The following is a 17528-nucleotide window of genomic DNA, read 5'->3' as shown; positions in this document are numbered from 1 at the left end:
TTATTTATATTAATTTTAGAGAAATAAAAAATAGCGTGAGTAATGCTGACAGCAACCCTCTTTGCATTTACCCAGTTAACCGATGCTTTGCTGATGATCCGGTGACACTTGTGTTGTCTCTATAACATCAAGCAGACTTGAATGCAAGGAAAACTATTCGTTGATGAGCATTATTCAGTGAAAACAGATTTGGATGCGATGGAGGCTAATTTCTGGGAACGGTGTATCTCTACCGACAATCTTTATATTGTTTACTACCGTAATGTTATATGCAATAATTTGCAGGATAAAGCCAACGTGCGGAAACAAGAGTCAATTTGTTGGTACGTACTAATGCAGCTTAATGTTGGCAATATAGTCAACTTTTGTTCATGAATTATATAAGCTTCGATGCAATATTACAATCTAGTTTAACCTTGAACTTTCTAGGTCGATGCATTGGTCATCCTTTTCCAAATTTGAATCTTCCTCGGTCTATAGTCTATGCAACAAATCAAGTTTCAGTAACCAATTCGGTGTCTCCTGCGAGACAGACCAGAGGAGTCGTTGATGAGGCTGGAGCTGCAACGGCAGGTCCTTCGTGAGCGGCACAGCGGAAACCAAGGCCTGCCCGGCGCGGTTCGTGTCTTGTCGTTTCCTTCGCCGCCGCTTCCAAGGACGTCCCGAGTCTTCCCCCACGTAACCGTTGGTAAGCTCACCGTTCTCTATCAATCTTAGCATCTTTTAGTTCGTTGCAGTACTTATTAATCCTTCTAAACCGTTCCTTGTTTTTTTTCGTTCCAGCAAAGCAGTACGTCTACGGATCACCGAAAGCGAACGGAGCTCAAAATAGACCGATTCCTCCTTGATGAGGTAAGATTAGTATTAAAGAATGAATTGTTATTATCAACCTTGACTTTTCTATTCCACGACTACTGTGCGCGTTTCCGCATACTTCCGTCCCAAATCATATGAACCGTTGATCGGTTGATATACCTGTAAGCTTATCGGACCTTCTTTTTTACTACTGGGTTTGGTCAAAATCGAAATTTATTTGATTAGGTAGCTACGGAGATAAGTCACGACTTGTCTTCCGATACAGACTCCCGTACCCGAGTGTGTCCGCCTTATGTCAGGGTTTCACCGTGACAAGGACAGCTAAGACAGCATGGCGGGGTTAACGTGGCTAACCCCGGTGATTTGACCGTAATTCTTTAACCCTGGCGATGAGCGAGCAAACAGGTGCCTGCCGGTCGGGCCCCCTCACGTGACCCCTCTCTCGGGTACCGTCCCTTGTCTAAAAGGCTGTCCCATTGGTCCCAAGAAAAGGGTCCCACGACCTGATACGAACAGCAAACATCCATTCACCCCGAATGGACTCCACTCATAAGCCGTTGTATAGTGGACGCAATTGTATATGACACTTTATACCGGCGGGCGGGCGGGCGTTTCTGGTCCGACGGCCGGAGGACACCACCAACTCATCCAAAACACCGAACCCAAAGTTTTCTCTCTCTCTCTCTCCCTGCAAAAACCTTGTGGAAAACATCACATCCTATGTCTCTGTTCCCATGGGGATAGCAGCGGCAGAAGAGTACAAAGCAACAGCGTTTGCGCTGGCGACTGCTCTGCTTCTCGTTCCTCTGCTGTTGGTTCCTGCAGTACCACGGCTTCCCATCCAGTCTGCATTCCGCTTGGTCTCCCTCCTACTTTCCTCGAAAGTTCGCATATTTTGCCTTTCGTCCTCCTCCCATCGACCACTCGAAGATTCTCTGCCCTTCTCTCTACCAGTGGCCGTACTCCCCTGGGTTTATCTTTGTTTACCGTTGTGGTTGTGTGTGCTCCTTTAGACACCATCTTTAACTCTTTATTCCCTTGTAAAATCTCAGTGGAATCCCTCCTTTTAGCCTCGCTTCCTGCTCTGTTTCGTTGAGTGGATTTCGATTTATGCTGCTGGGTTTTAGCCTGCTCGGCGGAAAGGAGAGAAGGTTTGGTGAAGACGCCTTCATGCTTGCTCCTTTACGTCGCTTACGGTGGAGACGGCCGTCGACGGACCCCGACCATGACGAAAGCTCGGACCTTGCGCATCTTCTGGACCGACCCTGACGCCACCGACTCATCCGGAGATGAGGAGTGCGGCGTCTCCGGCCGCCGCGTCGGGCGGCTCGTGAGGGAGATTGGGCTCGAGCCCTGCCACTCCTTCGGTGACAAGCAGAAGAGGCCGAGGAAGAAGGCCTCCGCCGAACGAGGCAAGATGGCTCCCGCGCAGACGGGGAGCACCAAGTTCCGCGGCGTCCGGCGGCGACCTTGGGGGAAGTACGCAGCGGAGATCCGCGACCCGTGGCGCGGCGTCCGCTTGTGGCTCGGGACCTTCGACACCGCCGAGGAGGCCGCCATGGTCTACGACTGCGCGGCGCGCCAGCTCCGCGGCCCCGGCGCCGCCACCAACTTCTCCACTCCCTCTTCGTCCGCCATCTCCACTGCCCCCGCTCGACCCCAGGTGGAGGCCATGCCCACAGTCTCCGGCGGCTACGACTCCCGCGATGAGTCCCACAGCCTGTCCTCCCCGACGTCCGTCCTCCGAGGGTTCTCCTCATGCTGCGCCAAAGAAGGCCCAGCCGGGGAGGAGACAAAGGAAGGGAGTGACTTCAACGCAGAGTTCTGGTCTCCGGAGTGCAGGGTGGAGGAGTTTGTACCGTTCGACGAAGCGCCGCTATATCACGATCCATGGGGTTTCTCATCGTGGGAGCCGAGGGTTCACGAGGCGAGGACGACACGGGTCGGGTTCTCCGCCTCGGCGGCTGACACGTCGAATGAGGTCATGCTCGCGTCCTCCTCGGCGTCGGGTACGGGTTTCGGGACGGTCACGTGGCAAGACGACGACTATTTTCACGACATCGGCGATCTGTTCCCGCTCGAACCCCTCCCCGCCATATTCTGAGTCCAATTTTTTTAAGTCGCCGATCTTGCCGCCGATTTTATTAACGGAAGGAAGAAGCGGTCGACACTTATCTTCTCCTTGTTGTGTTCTTAGATCGTGTGTCACTGTGGTTTCCCTTTCAATTTGTATCAGAAACTTTGAATTCAAGAAAGTATCCATGTCGAAAGCTTTGTGCTCTTCTTGCGAGTGAACACTGAATTAGTTCCAAGCTGTCAAGTTTCAACCTTCGTTCCTTCTTGTGATGATAGTTCTCGGTGCCGAGGTCTTAGCAGCAAACTACAGTCAGCTTCAGTATTGATTTCTTCTTGTGATGATAGTTCTCAGTGCCGAGGTTTGAGCAGCAAACTGTGGCTGTAACGCTTGATCCAATAACACAGTCATCTACAAGAAAACCATGCCAAGACCACCATATTATCGGTGATGTGGTAGAACAACAGAAGCATATCTCCAGAGGAGTGCCAGCATTTGTATCAGTTATTACACTGAAGCCGAGTAAACTTAGCTCGGTTCAATATCGAAAGTGCAAGTCTTTCTTGGGGAGCTAATACGGAGGACTGTTGTGGAGAGCTAGCCTGAGGCACAAGCGTAAAGAGCTTCCTGTCTATAGAGGGGGCAAATTGATCTTGGGAAGATGGCTCGTCTTGTCCGTGGGAGTTATCTTGCAATGGCTCCTCAGCTAAGTCAGGGATTCTACATGACAGGTCAGTGTCGAGGGAGGTCTCGACGTGACTCTTTCGATGCTTAAGTCAAAGAGATGGAGAAAGAATAAGTTAGTTATATTCAGAAGAGTGTGGTGTTCACCCGCTTACTCTTGTTATGCCTGAGGCCTAGGTTTTATATCTGGGCACCTGATGATGAGAACGGAGATTTGTGAGAATCCCCCTATCCTGCTCATTGGGTTCCATTAATGGAGATAACTTATCAACGTGTCGACCCAAGGCCGGTGTCGACACAAGGCCCTTGGAATGGTGTTCCATGTTAGGCTTTTTACTCCTTTGAGTTAGGCAAGGAGTGATCCCTCCTTCAATCATCCGGAAGAGAGGTGGGTGGTATGGCAGGGGTGTGGCCCTTTTAGCAAGGAGTGGTCATTGCAAACTTTCTTCGGGAAGTTGGGACAAGCAGGGATCATAGGTTGATCCCCTGTCGACAGCTACACGGAGTTGGTGAGAGTTCCCATATTTTTACTTATGTGGCTTGCTCGGCCCAAATGATGGGATGAGTTGATAGTGTTAGTATTTTTTCTATCATTATCCTTTAGATTGTAGCATTTACTCAAATTTAATTCTTCAAAAGAGATGTTCAATTGACAATATAGTTGAAAACATTTTCTAGTAGAACTCTAATTAGGTACCCTTATGATGAGATCAAATGATGCACATCTTTGGACCAATTGCAATGATGATGCTGTTCAATGAGTTCTTTTCAGGCTTTTGGAGACAGAAGCCAGGATATAGAATCAGATTCATCTATGGTTCTCAACCCTTCAGTAACATGTCCAGATACAGCAACCTCAAGAAAAGAACACTTGAGTGACACGATGATCTCTCTTTCTGTGATCCCCTATGTCCAAGACTGATCTGCTAATTCCTGCAAACATTAGATCTTTATCTTTTGGTCATTATGCATAGACCTATGTTTGATCACCACTGATGCATGCCAACCTTGGAAAGTTTCTACTAAGCTGATGTGCTTGGTGACTTCCCATCTATCGAAAGAGATGTAGGAACACTCATAGAAATGGTGAGTGTGCATCCCAAGGTTCCTTTTTCTTCACTGCACCCAAAGCTTGTTCTGAAATTTCAACTTCTTCACTGCATGCATAAGGATCTAACTTTGCTGAGCTGATCATCAACATGTTATATTTTATAGCAGATAAGGCCAGCAATGCTTGGTGACTTCCCATCTTTTGAAAGAGATCGGTAACCAGTGGAATCAGAGCTGTCATAAGGTTAAAAGCATGCATCCAAAGGTTCATTTTCTAGTTGAGTTTATTTCTCTTGACTTTTCCATCCATTCAAATTCTGGCTAAGTTTATGAGTTAGATGTTTAGTTCTTCATATGTTATAACTAGAAAAGATAAATCTTTGATGATTGAGCCTCAAAAGTGTTAGCTTGTAAACTAAGTACACAGGTGTCATTTTTTTTCGAAACATCGACATGAAGAATTAGGTTGGGAGTATTCTCATCAATACCTTTCTGACGATCAAATTAGTTCTTGAGTTCATATTATTTGGATTAGTCATTGACGTCCAAAGAGAAGTTATATAGATCTCGTGATTCAAGAACAATTACACTTGAGATCGTCAACCAAGAGAGGAATGTGCAACATTATAAACAAGGATATAGTGTGATACTCATTGCTCCTGAAGTCCATGTTATCTATCTAAGCTAATCACGAGGTTTGAATGTTGGATCATTCAACTATGTACGATTCATGATGGCCACGCATCTTCGGATAGAATCACCATATGTCAACCATATTTAATCGATAAGAACTTCGAACATGTGTTATCATGTGGTAGCTTACATGTCCATCGTATCATTTCTCACATATTATTCTGGATCCACAAGCTTCTTCTTTCGGATCGTCGGTGCATCCAACTCAAACCCAACCCAATAACCCCCCTAATTGTTTCTCGACTCGTAACTACCCGTTAATAACACCCTCGTTCGTGCCACGATATCAAGAGATTCGATGGTCAAGATCATCAGCGAGATCGGTGGGGCCCCCGTGCTTCGACACTGGTAGGTGGCCGAGTCGTTCCCCTAGTTTGAGAGGTAAACAGGTCGTCACGTGCCGCCACGTGCCCAGGTGTTCTATATATTCCGGTTCGTTTTTTTATTGGCCTCACTGTCTCTCGCTCTCTCTCTCTCAAGCGGCGTTTCCTCCTCGAATCGGAGGCCATTTTGGAGTGAAGAGGGAAAGAGAAGAAACCACGGAGCAGGAGCGAGCAGAAGAAGGCTTCTTCCCTCATTTCCTCACGGTCGCTGCTCCGACGCAACCCAGATCCGGTCCGGATCGGAACGGTCGGTTCGCTCTCGATCTGGCTATCTCGGATCGAGTGCGTCGGTCTAGTAGGCGCGGATCCGTGATCTGCCTATCTAGGGTTTGATCTTTCTTGGACAGATCCCGTGATTTGGATCTACTGTCTTCTCCGATCTGCTTGTATCATCGATTCGTTGCATGTGATATGCGAAGCATTGGTGCCGTTGCTCGATCCGCTTCATTCCCAATCGGATGCGACCGTGTTGGTGGCTCGGATCTACGATCTGCCTGAGCTAGGGTTTCATCTTTCTTGGCCGGTCCGGTGAGTTGGATCTATTGCATTTTCCGATATATTTGTCCTAATGATCCATAGCGTATAATCGTAGTCAGTGTGGCTGTTGCGTTGGACCATTTCAGTTTCCTCTGGTTAGATGCCGATCTTTGTAGAGGTTTCAGTTTGCTTTTACATGTTCGAGCAGTTGAATTTTCTCTAGAATGTAATCATTTTGATCTGAATTGTTTTCTTGACGTCATGATAGATCCGCCGAATTGATTATTTTTGTAGATCTAAGAAAGAGATGGGGTTTGTGGAGCATCTGAAGGCACCAAAGGTTAGTTCAGATGAGTGAGAAAAAGAGGAGAAAGGGGATCAGTATTCGACTTTTAGGTCTTTATACCGAGCCAATGGATTTTTTCTAGTTAAACAGTCACTATCAGGGCATGTTGATAGGTGGGCTCTTACTTCGTGGGCATATCAATGAGTTCATAAGTGACGATTCATTTTGACTATATTGATTTTTCCTTCTAATATGCATGTAGTCGTAGGTAGTTACTGATTTTATACTAATAATACCGCAAGAATGTTGACAGACATTTGAAGGTTGGTTTTAAGGTTTTGCCCTTAAGTTTCTGTCAACTTGGATTGTCAAGATTAAACTGTTGTTGTATCTGGGGATGTAAACTAAGATCCGTTCACTTCATAATGTTGTACCATGCTAATTTCCAGTATTTAAAAATACTATTTTGTTTGTACATGAAAACTAATTACTCTTTGTCCGTTAGTGGTCAATGACATATGTTAGAGGTTCAGTGTTACTGCTTCTTAATAGTTTATATTTCTATTTTTGTTAAGAAATTAACCTTCATGATAAGGCACTGAAGTACAAGAGATGATGCTTCTGTCACCCCACTGCATTTGGACTACTTCATCTCAGTTCCAACTCAACTGAAAGAACTTCTAGACAAAAGATTGCAGGGTATTGTGAATGCATAAATTAAGAATAAGGCAGATTCTAGGTGTCACGTTTTCTCTTTTAATTATCACTTAGTAGAAAAAGCAATAACAATTGATAAATCGAAGCTATGTACTGAATTTTAGCAATTCAAACGTTCTAACAATCTAACAATGTTACCATGGTCGGGTATGCTATATGCTGAGCCCACTGCCAAAACATTTCTTATTTATACATTCACATGTTTAATGCCCGAAAAACCTTTTGCAATGTTGTTATAATTTCAAAAAGATAATTTTCATTGCTTTTGCTGTTGGTTTCTGATGTAGAAGGATTCTTGTTGCAGTGCAAACTGTTACCTGGACTCTTAGAGAGTAAGTGCAGTGACAAGTTGACATAAGCCGAAAAAAATGGCACCTGCAAGTAAGGCTGATAGGAAGGCAGCATTAGATGTAGCTGCTTGGACGTTCAATATTGTGACATCTGTTGGAATTATTATGGTCAATAAGGCCTTAATGGCTACTCATCGCTTCACATTTGGTAAGTCCATCATAAATTCATTTTATGGTCAAGACTATTTTGTTACTGTTTTTAATGTATCTCTGATTTAATATACTCCAAATGTTTCCTTTTTTCCTTTGGGGAAACCTAGTACTTGGCTTAGTATCAAATGGCATAAGATGAACCTTTTGCAACTGGATTTGACAGATTGTTTGTAGTGTTCTATAACAATTTTGAATGTATATTGACAATATTATTGGAACAACTTGTTTGTCCGACATTGGCATTGGAAAACTCGTGGTTGTCCTGCTTCCTCACTCAAAACTCAAATGGTTTAGTGTATTAAAGTACTTTTGTTCGCTTGTTTTGTGGAACATCAGTTACCACTTGGTTTCTTTTGATCATTAGAAGGTTATCATGGCATGGCCGTAGCTAATTTATTTTTTGCATCAGCGCATTTTGATAGTTTAAGTTGTCTGCTGAAGCTCCACAAAAGTTGTGCCTCCATTCTTTTTTTTTCGCTCAAAGATGTCTACCTGTGTACTGACATCTACTTGTTAGTGATGCCCACAATCATTTATTTTCTGCTGACTTCTTGGATCTTGTTCCATTGGGTATTTGGTGAAAGACTATTTGAGGGTAATGCATCATGAATTGCATTCTGTAAATATTACCTTCATCAAAAAAGAATTTTTTACATTTCCTCTTAATTTGCCAAATATGTCATATCTTATCCCTTGCCTCAAGTTGGTAAATGTCCTCTCTGCCCATGCATTTTAATTGTACATTTATTTTCCAGCTGTGACCAATTCTAGTGAGTTGTTAATTGGTTTTGATCATAGCTATTTTATACTCTAGGTTTTTGAGAATAAATCATTGTGAGGCAAGTACCATCAAATATAACTTTAAAACAGTGGTACATTAAGTGATACAGATACCTGTAGATTATGTAAGCTTTGCTGCATTCTTAGCTTCAGGACTTGTTGATCACTCCCAGTTCTCAGATAACATGTGAACTTTCTATATATGCTCTTGCAAAAATCTGCATTATTCATTACTTCTGCTATCACATTCTTGTATAATTCATATTGATTTATGGTTCTAAGATCCTCCATCACGTGGCTAAGTGCTATAATATACTAAACCCATTTTATGCATATGGGTTTTTCCATTAATTTTGGTTTTGAGTTGTTTTTCATAGTTGGCATTGAAATGAAATCCAAAGCAAATATAAAGTAAAAAAATTCAGATTTATGGGCTCCATAGGCTATTTCTAATTTATATATTTATTTGATTTCCATAAACTCATTAAGGTTTTCTTTTTGTTGCTGGTTTTACCTGATGCATTATATTTTATGTTGCAGCTACTACATTAACGGGCTTGCATTTCGCGACAACCACGCTACTGACTATTATATTTAGGTGGCTGGGATACATTCAGCCTTCTCATTTACCTTTATCTAACCTTATAAAATTTGTCCTTTTTGCAAACTTATCTATCGTTGGGATGAATATTAGTTTAATGTGGAATTCCGTTGGATTTTATCAGGTTCGTTCTGGTCACAGACTATAATTATTGTCTTGAGTATGATAAATAATTTTACAAAGCGGCATACTTATTTATGTAATTCAATTACAGATTGCAAAGCTGTCTATGATTCCCGTATCATGTCTTCTCGAGGTTGTGTTTGACAAAATTCATTACTCAAGGGCCACAAAGCTCAGCATAGTGGTGGTTCTGGCAGGTGTTGCTATTTGTACAGTGACTGATGTGAGCGTAAATGCTAGAGGGCTGATAGCTGCTACCATAGCGGTTTGGAGCACAGCTTTACAGCAATATGTGAGTAAATAGATACACATATGAGTTTTGCATTTCTTTAGACATGCTCAATAGAAAATGTTTCATACTTCATTGGTGCTGCATTGTATTTACTTCCAAGCCAATGGCACTTGTCTTCTGAGGTAAATAGAAACAGTTCCATTTAAGTTCTAACTCTGTAGTGACTTGTTTCTTGTAGTATGTGCATTTTCTTCAAAAGAAATATTCACTTGGATCGTTCAACCTTCTCGGGCATACTGCTCCAGTTCAGGCTGCATCGCTGTTGATATTAGGGCCTTTTGTTGATTATTGGTTGACAAACAAAAGGGTGGACAAATTTGATTACAGTGTGACTGCCGTGGTAAGTTTATGATGGTGTTTTTGAACTTTAGTATTTCATCTGATGGCTTCGTGTATATTTTTTCTTCTATTAGATTCATGATGTTTATGAAGCTTGGCTTTTCCCATTTGATAGCAACTTGTACTGTGTTTTGATTTCCTCGATTGTAATTTGGCTTGTGTGATTGATTGTGATTGTAATTTGGCTTGTGTGATTGATTGCCCTTGCTGCATGCTTTACATGTGAACTAATACTGCATAGAAAAATGTCATTTTGGTTGATTTTTCTCTTACGTTTCATCCTTTATATATATATATATATTTATTTATTTATACTGTTTATGTTTTTGTGTGGCAGTTCTTCATCGTCCTGTCATGCACCATTGCTGTGGGAACCAACCTTAGCCAGTTCATCTGTATTGGAAGATTCACGGCAGTGTCATTTCAAGTCCTTGGGCACATGAAGACAATCCTTGTCCTAACTTTGGGTTTCTTCTTATTCGGAAGAGAGGGCCTCAATTTACACGTGATCTCTGGAATGATCTTGGCGGTTTTAGGCATGATCTGGTATGGAAATGCATCATCAAAACCAGGTGGAAAAGAGCGACGGACTTATTCATTGCCCGTCGACAAATCTCAGAAGCATGGGCTCCTCTCAGAAACAGGAGACCGTGACGACGAAGTCTAAGCTACCCTTCACTTGTCACCATCTTCATCATTGCCCACAGGTTGAATATTTAAGTTATGTGTTGCAGTAAAATTTGGAAGAAGTTGGGGATTTATTTCCCTGGTCTCTTTACCAATTTAGGAATTCCCCTCAGGTGATGCTGGCGGAGGCTCTATAGTTTTCTTCTTTACACATCTATATTAATTTATTGACTGGGTCATCTTCTGGTTTATGAAAAGAACTGATGGATGTATACCCTATTTGGTGACAGATGTATGCTTCCATCATATATGCTTTTGTATTTGGTAAGTTGCAGATTCAACTTACCACCACTTCATCATCAGTGCCGCCATGTAAAACAACATCGACGAGTTTCAAAGACTGTCAGAGTTATGGCTGGACTGCTCAGAGAAGTGATGCTTTGTGCTCTTAAGGTGGTGTTGTTTAAAATGGTCTTTTAATTGGATGCTTGCCATAGATGATTTTGCTTAATCGTCAAGTCGTGCCCATGCTTGAGTTGCAGAGATAGACATCCACTCATCACTTCCGGGGCAGTTGAGTCAACCAAGAGAGGGGGCTTTCTATTCAAGTAGCATGTCGGCCGGTGGATTCGTCTGTAAGGGCGGTCATTTAGGAAGGGGGCTTTCCTTGTCACTCCTTAGAATTGATGACGGGAGAGACTGAAAACTGGCTCACCGTTATTTTAATTATATTTTGGAGTCTTCGGGTTCTCTTCGGCTTGTCAGCCCCACTAGCGTGATTCACTGGGACCTCCAATTACTGATTTTCTGCATCAAATCCATAGCGTGGCCCATTGAGACCTCCATTCTATCATCCTTGATATTCGATTGTTGGCTTCCCTGCTCGACATCACACATATTAGTCATTTTGATCGATCACTCAATTTTGATGCTCATCATGTCACGTCAGTGTTTTTTAGGGCAAATGATTGTGATCTGGTCATCTTTGGAGGACCCCACTTCCTCCAATTTTTATCTCCGCCTAATTAATATCATTTTTTTTCTTTATTTTTATTTTAAATGTCGGCCGGCTATTCGACCGGCATTTCTTCTTCCTTTGAAGACAAAGTAGGTATCTGTGGATCGAGACTTCGACCTTCAAAGTCCACCCTGTCGCCTACCACCACCAGATCACACATCCTGACGCTGCAATGTGGCGCTCTCCCCGCAGCAGCAATTACTCCCGTCCTCGGACCGGTCAGCTACCAAGCTTTTGTCGGCCGCTCCGCCGACACTCAACGCTGAGTGCCATCCCCTAAATTTACTGATGTCGTATTTATTTTTAGTTATCGATTAATTATCCAGCTGCATAAATCTTATTTCATTGCCTGAATCGATATCTATTGATTTTGTTATATATTGAGGGCCACATTCACAGCAGGAGTTCATAAAAAGTACCAAGATATCTAAATATGTTTCAATTGAAGTGGTCTACGCTCTCTCGTAAACAAACATCACTGCAAAGCCACAACAGAGAAAGAGAGATACTAATGGAACTACTCTACTATATAAGCTACATAGTCCAAAGCCGTCCGATGACCATCAGACGTCTGTCAAAAGATCGTCTCTGATCTCTCTTAGATCACCCCCCACGAGTCGAACGGGTGAAGAAGAGAGAACGGGTCGCACTCGGGAAGCACCGGGCCATCGACCTCACCCCGGCTCAAGCTGGCCCGGTCGAAATAGAACGATGACATGTCCCGCGACGGAAGAAGGCGGCTCCCCTGCCCGGCCGCCGCCCGATGCTGCTGCTCCCCGGCTGGCTCGACCGTGGGCGTCCCCGTGATCCGCTGGACCAGCTCGCGGAAGTTAGCCGGGTCGGCGGCGATGTAGGTGGCGGGCGAGCGCTTCGACGCCCGGGACTTGCGCTTCTTGGAGACCCGCCCGGTGAGCGGATCCTGTCGGCGAGAAGGGTCGCCTGCGGCCAAGGAAGCGGACTCCGAGAAGAGGGAGATCCGAAGGGCCTTGGTGAGGACGTCGTTCTCACCGGCGAAGGCCGATTCGGAGTTGCAGGTGTAGGGGCGGTACATCCACGGATCGAGAACCGAGCAGTCCTCCGCCATGGCCACAGCTCGAGACGACGGAGACGAGCCTCCCAAGCGTGAGACGAAGGAGGAGCTGAGAAGGAGTGCAGAGAGTGGGAACGAGGGGGGTTATATAGATCCTGCCTTGTGCGTTACGAGTGGTGAAGACCCAGATATGTTTGGCCTTTTAAGAAATAACCAACCAATTCTATATACCCTCTCATCGATTGGCTGTCACAGGACAGCAGTCGCAGTCACATCCTGGGTACCGAAGCATGTGGCTGACTTCTGGGGCTGAGTTCTTCCGAGCCCGGTAAGCCATTAGTTACCTCCGTCCCACACCGGGACCCATTTCGTACGAGAAGGTTGACATAACTCGGGCGTCGAGCGTTTCGGTTTGACTTGCCATTCATCCCTGCTTTTTGTTTGCAGCAATTAATCGCTCATTCAACGTGTCTAAAGGACGTCGGCTTCACGTTAGCTACATCGAACGGTGCTTCATGACCATAGGAAGTAGGTACAGCGTGCCTTTCATGGCTTGTCCTCTCGGGCATCCCTGTGGCAGAGGCCATGGTTGCAGCACGAGGCCGTGTTTTTTGACTTTGAGGTGTTGGGTGTCAGCTGAGACTTGCCCACTTGTTTGGCTTCCGTCAGCTCTGGGAATGATCCGTGAGTTGGTAAATCCTTGATGTGCGTCGGGATGGTCGATTTTATTCTTCATTAGTTTGAGAATTTATTGGAAGAATAATATTCGAGCGTTGAATTTATAGGAATTTTGGAACCAAGTGTATTCATGACTGTGTGGGATACTTATCAGATAGATCTGATCGGTGATCTAACAATTGATTATGTATCGTACCCGTCTATTGTAAGGCTAATGTGGCATAAACATTATGCATTATGTCTTTGACATGGATCATAGTAGATTCAACATGAACTTTCTAATAATTCGAATTACCATTAAGTTGCACAGATTGCACCATGCATCCCAAACAACACTAGATGAAGTTACGTTCCCCATTTTCTTCGAAACATTTGAGAATTAAACAAGCAAATGGGTAGTGAAATCGTCACTCTCGACTCATATAAATAGGAGCCTTTGGGTATTATTGTTCTTCACCTCTGCTTACAGCTTGAACATCCTCAGATAACAGACTTAGCACTTCTCTTCCAGCAAATAAAGGTTCGAGATATCATCCTCTTCCTTTTCTAGCATCTCAGACTTGGATAGGTCATTGATTCCATCAACACCCTCGGTATTGGTGACAAAATACTTATCCTCGGAGGGTGCCAAGTTAGCCATGCTGATGGAGATTGTCCCCTCGGAGGTGAATCCATCATGTGGTGTAGTTTTACTATCGATGGCAGAGTCCTTCGATTCTGACTCGATAGTACCGACCCTCGACCTGGAGATTCTCTAGGGGTGTATTATACATTGATCAAGTTTGAGCTTGTGCCTACTTAGTTGGATGATCGATTTTATGTATTGCATCACATGTTTTGCATGAGCATTGGTGCACTAGAGGCATGGCTTTGCTTTTCCCTCTACCCCATTTTCATCGAGGCTTTCAACTTCTTAAAGTTCTCATTCACCCAGATTGTGTGAAATTCATAGTGCTTTATTACAACAATCATCGAGGGATATGAAAGGCTCTATATTATTCCGGTGTTAATCCTCCTACTAGCGCTATAGCTTGTGTTTTAAGGGATTGACTTATTTTCTCTCAGCTCAACCCAACTATAAGGTTTTGGGCGCTTCAACTTCTTATTAGTGTTGTAAGAAAAAAATACTTTTTTTTGTTTCTTTGAGGAACAGTTAGCCAATCGACTTAGATTAGTCTATCCATAAATTTTTTAATATCACTCTAAGGTTGCACAGGTCGAAAAAAGAGAAATTTTGCCAACTATCTCTAGCCCCATATGAGTCCACTACAATCCTCCAAATGAGTAAGCAATGGCTCATTGATACGGGACTAAGCCCGACTCCTCGAGGTAAGTAATTAGAATTTTGTTTTCAAGGTTTTATTTGAGTTGTCTGACCTTTAGTTTGTTTTTACATATATGATTCTTCATGTAAGGAAATCTAGGAGTGACATCACATGCGTAATGGAAAAATAAAAAATAAAATCTTCAAATTTTGCATAAATTGTATTCATCGTCATGTGAAGATTAATACACAAAATCTATAAAATCGAAAACTACATATATGAAATATTACGTTTTACCTAGGGAGCGTATATTCCTAAATCCCTACAGATCTATAGAAGAGGATAAAGGAGGTCAAGCGTCCTCCTCTCTAGTGGTGATCCACACAACAAGGTTGCGACGACACTCCTTAAATCTCTAAACCTGCTATTCGAGGAGGAGAAGGGGAGAGGAGAATAGGAGTTGGCAACCAAAAGATGCTCTAGCCTATGAATCTTTGGTTCTCTCTTATTTATAGAGACATCCTGTTTATAGAGACCTCTTGCCAACTTAACTCTAATGGGTCATGCTCTATTGGATATTGGATCTCCATCCAACTATCCAAGTTTATTAGATTATTGGATCTCTATCCAATAATCTATCATTGGCTTTTATTAGATCTCATCCATATGATCCAATAATTTAGGGGCTTATTAGATATCCAATAAGATAGAGGCTCCGACAGATATCATATATCCGAACCTATACTCATCGCAATGTCTACCATATGTGTGTGATCCGCTAGGCCAATATCAAGCTGGTTGTGAGTCATATTTGTCATAACTCATTATGGCTTAGTGAATTATTATTTTCATAATAATTTACTCGACTCATACAATTTCTTTTCGAGTCTCGTTCTAATCGGATTCTCCAACATAACTTTTTCTCTCTCAATCCGAATGACTATAGCTAGGGATTTATCCGAGCAAGAATAAATGAGATATTCCTCTCATGACACTGAGAGCGAATGATCCTCTATCGACACTCAATATCCCTTTTAAAATTGACTACCACTCCCGATGATCGACTATGTTAGATTTGAAACTTCCAAACATATAAGTTCGGTATCAAAGAGTAGAGTACTGATACAGAACATCCTTAGTATCTCAAGTCTAAAGACCAAATTCATTGAATTTAGATATCTCATAATTCTTCCAATCCATATTATTTCCGGATATAGTTGCTATTTGGCATTTGTGAATGCTGGTTTGATTTAGGATTTCTATGGTGACCCCTTTTGATAAATGTAGGGGATCACTTTAGCAAGTTTTGAATAGTGCATCGATCTGTCGTATTATCCTTTTGAGAGACTTATTCAATGCTGAATGTTGGGATGTTATCTATCATCTATTTTACTTCTACTTAATATGAAGCCATGGTGGTGGTGGGGTCATGAGCTTCTTACGCATCATTGACGGGATTGACAACCATAGACCTTTAAACTTTTTATTCTTTTACTTTTATTGAATTTTAAACATGTCATATATTTTCTTACTCTGGTTTATTATTAGTTATCTTGATGATGAAGAAGCAGGGAACGTGTTCATAAATATCTCCCTCTGGATTTCGAATAACAAGACCTACTACCCCCGTGGGGTTAACGTATTCGCCACGTCATTTCTATCATATCAATATATACATAATATATATATATATATTATAGTTTTTATTTATATATTAATATCTTTTATAACTACAATAATATGTATTTATATAGTTAAAAACCATCGTAAAAGGTGTCATCTAAAAAAAAAAAAAAGGGTATACTTAATCACACGATATACACCGACTACAAAGCATCGAATAAGCAATTGCATCGAAGGGATTTAATTATTGTAGCCTAAATCAATATGATCAAGCTAAATTGAATTCGAGATATCAACCGACCTTTTTCTCTTCGTCACGTGAGAAACATGTCACATTTTAATAAACGCCAATATAGTGGCATTGCCAAGGTACAGAATTGAATGGCTTAGGAAACACATGAGGGGAACTAATAATGTGCTTGATGAGACCACATGAGTTTAATAGCTATCGGTCACGATTCTCTTGATTCGCACGCCATTTTTATTATTTACAAACAAGTCATCTCCGTCTACAAGAAGGAAGGATGGAGAAAAAATAAAAGAAACATATGAATATATATATATATATATATATATATATATATATATATATATATATATGTATGCATTCATAACTATGTTATTGTATCTTTCTAACACAAAGAGGAGAGTTATCCGTCGCATTAGAATGATTCATGGTTCTATTTATTGAGAAAAAATATTTTTGATGTCCTTGTCTACTTGACGTGGTTTTGATCTATATGCGTAAAATTATTCGAAGTGGTAACCAAGGTGTCTATGAAGTTCCGATGTCAACTTTTATAGATCTATATTCTTAATTTCAGTACGTTTGTATATAGAATTGAGGATGTATTTTTATATTTGATATTTGAAAGGTAAAATATTTTTTAAATATTTTTATGGATGATGTGATTCGTAACCATCCCAAATTGTTCCTTGAACTTTTAGGAAATATTCTCGTGAATATTTCGTAAGGAAAAATAATTTATAATTGTTTTGAACTATCCCTGGACTCTTATTGATGTGACAAACGAGTGACAGATCATCTGAACCTTTTGCTCCCACGAGTCTTATGTGATGTTTGCATGATGAACAATGATATTTTCTATCACTATCAATTATGAATATGGAAATTAGATATAATTATAAATTTATTTGATTTTTTTTCATGATTTATTGATTACAAATTGACATTCTCTATCACTATCAATTATGAATATGAAAATTAGATATAATTACAAATTTATTTGAATTTTTTCATGATTTATTGATTACGAATCAAAACAATAAAATTAGATTAAAGAACAATTTTTGGGGGATATTTTCACGATTTATTAGAACCGGATGTGGATCGGATCCTTGATCGAGAGAAATCATGACCACGTCTCCCATTCAAAGATCTAACCGTCTGTTTACGATCTAACGGTGTGGTCATGGTCGGATTTACTGATAAACCCGATCCGATTTGC

General features: G+C 41.9%; 3 protein-coding genes across 5 annotated transcripts; 2 read left to right on the top strand and 1 right to left on the bottom strand.

The window, feature by feature from the left end:
• The first annotated feature begins 85 nt into the window (after positions 1-85).
• LOC135622555 (ethylene-responsive transcription factor CRF1-like) lies at positions 86-3096 on the top strand. 2 transcript variants are annotated; one of them, XM_065124501.1, is made up of 4 exons: positions 86-323; positions 430-688; positions 784-852; positions 1944-3096. In XM_065124501.1, the coding sequence occupies exon 4, from the start codon at positions 2042-2044 to the stop codon at positions 2918-2920; it is 879 nt and encodes a 292-aa protein (XP_064980573.1). In that variant the 5' UTR covers positions 86-323; positions 430-688; positions 784-852; positions 1944-2041; the 3' UTR covers positions 2921-3096. The 2 variants fall into 2 exon arrangements, with proteins under 2 accessions (XP_064980573.1, XP_064980572.1); XM_065124500.1 differs by having other exon boundaries at positions 1869-3096.
• A 2678-nt stretch (positions 3097-5774) lies between these two features.
• LOC103997001 (UDP-rhamnose/UDP-galactose transporter 6) lies at positions 5775-10877 on the top strand. 2 transcript variants are annotated; one of them, XM_065124499.1, is made up of 7 exons: positions 5775-6228; positions 6472-6636; positions 7485-7678; positions 9004-9188; positions 9279-9479; positions 9658-9819; positions 10156-10877. In XM_065124499.1, exons 3-7 carry the CDS (start codon positions 7549-7551, stop codon positions 10483-10485), a joined length of 1008 nt encoding a protein of 335 aa, XP_064980571.1. In that variant the 5' UTR covers positions 5775-6228; positions 6472-6636; positions 7485-7548; the 3' UTR covers positions 10486-10877. The 2 variants fall into 2 exon arrangements, with proteins under 2 accessions (XP_064980571.1, XP_009416387.2); XM_009418112.2 differs by lacking the exon at positions 6472-6636.
• A 1184-nt stretch (positions 10878-12061) lies between these two features.
• Positions 12062-12547, bottom strand: LOC135623980 (calmodulin-binding protein 25-like). The gene has a single exon (XM_065127452.1). It carries the CDS (start codon positions 12545-12547, stop codon positions 12062-12064), a length of 486 nt encoding a protein of 161 aa, XP_064983524.1.
• Positions 12548-17528: the final 4981 nt, after the last annotated feature.

This window comes from Musa acuminata, chromosome BXJ2-9 (assembly GCF_036884655.1).
Source record: "Musa acuminata AAA Group cultivar baxijiao chromosome BXJ2-9, Cavendish_Baxijiao_AAA, whole genome shotgun sequence".
NCBI classification, from domain to species: Eukaryota; Viridiplantae; Streptophyta; class Magnoliopsida; order Zingiberales; family Musaceae; genus Musa; species Musa acuminata.
This window is presented reverse-complemented; position numbering and strand designations above follow the sequence as displayed.

Bases quoted from the DNA above. Each gene is read 5' to 3' on its own strand.
- LOC135622555 (XM_065124501.1), top strand. From the start codon at position 2,042: ATGACGAAAGCTCGGACCTTGCGCATCTTCTGGACCGACCCTGACGCC.
- LOC103997001 (XM_009418112.2), top strand. From the start codon at position 7,549: ATGGCACCTGCAAGTAAGGCTGATAGGAAGGCAGCATTAGATGTAGCT. The intron at 7,679-9,003 runs GTAAGTCCATCA...TTTATGTTGCAG, and splicing joins TACTCATCGCTTCACATTTG to CTACTACATTAACGGGCTTG. The intron at 9,480-9,657 runs GTGAGTAAATAG...TGTTTCTTGTAG, and splicing joins GCACAGCTTTACAGCAATAT to TATGTGCATTTTCTTCAAAA.
- LOC135623980 (XM_065127452.1), bottom strand. From the start codon at position 12,547: ATGGCGGAGGACTGCTCGGTTCTCGATCCGTGGATGTACCGCCCCTAC.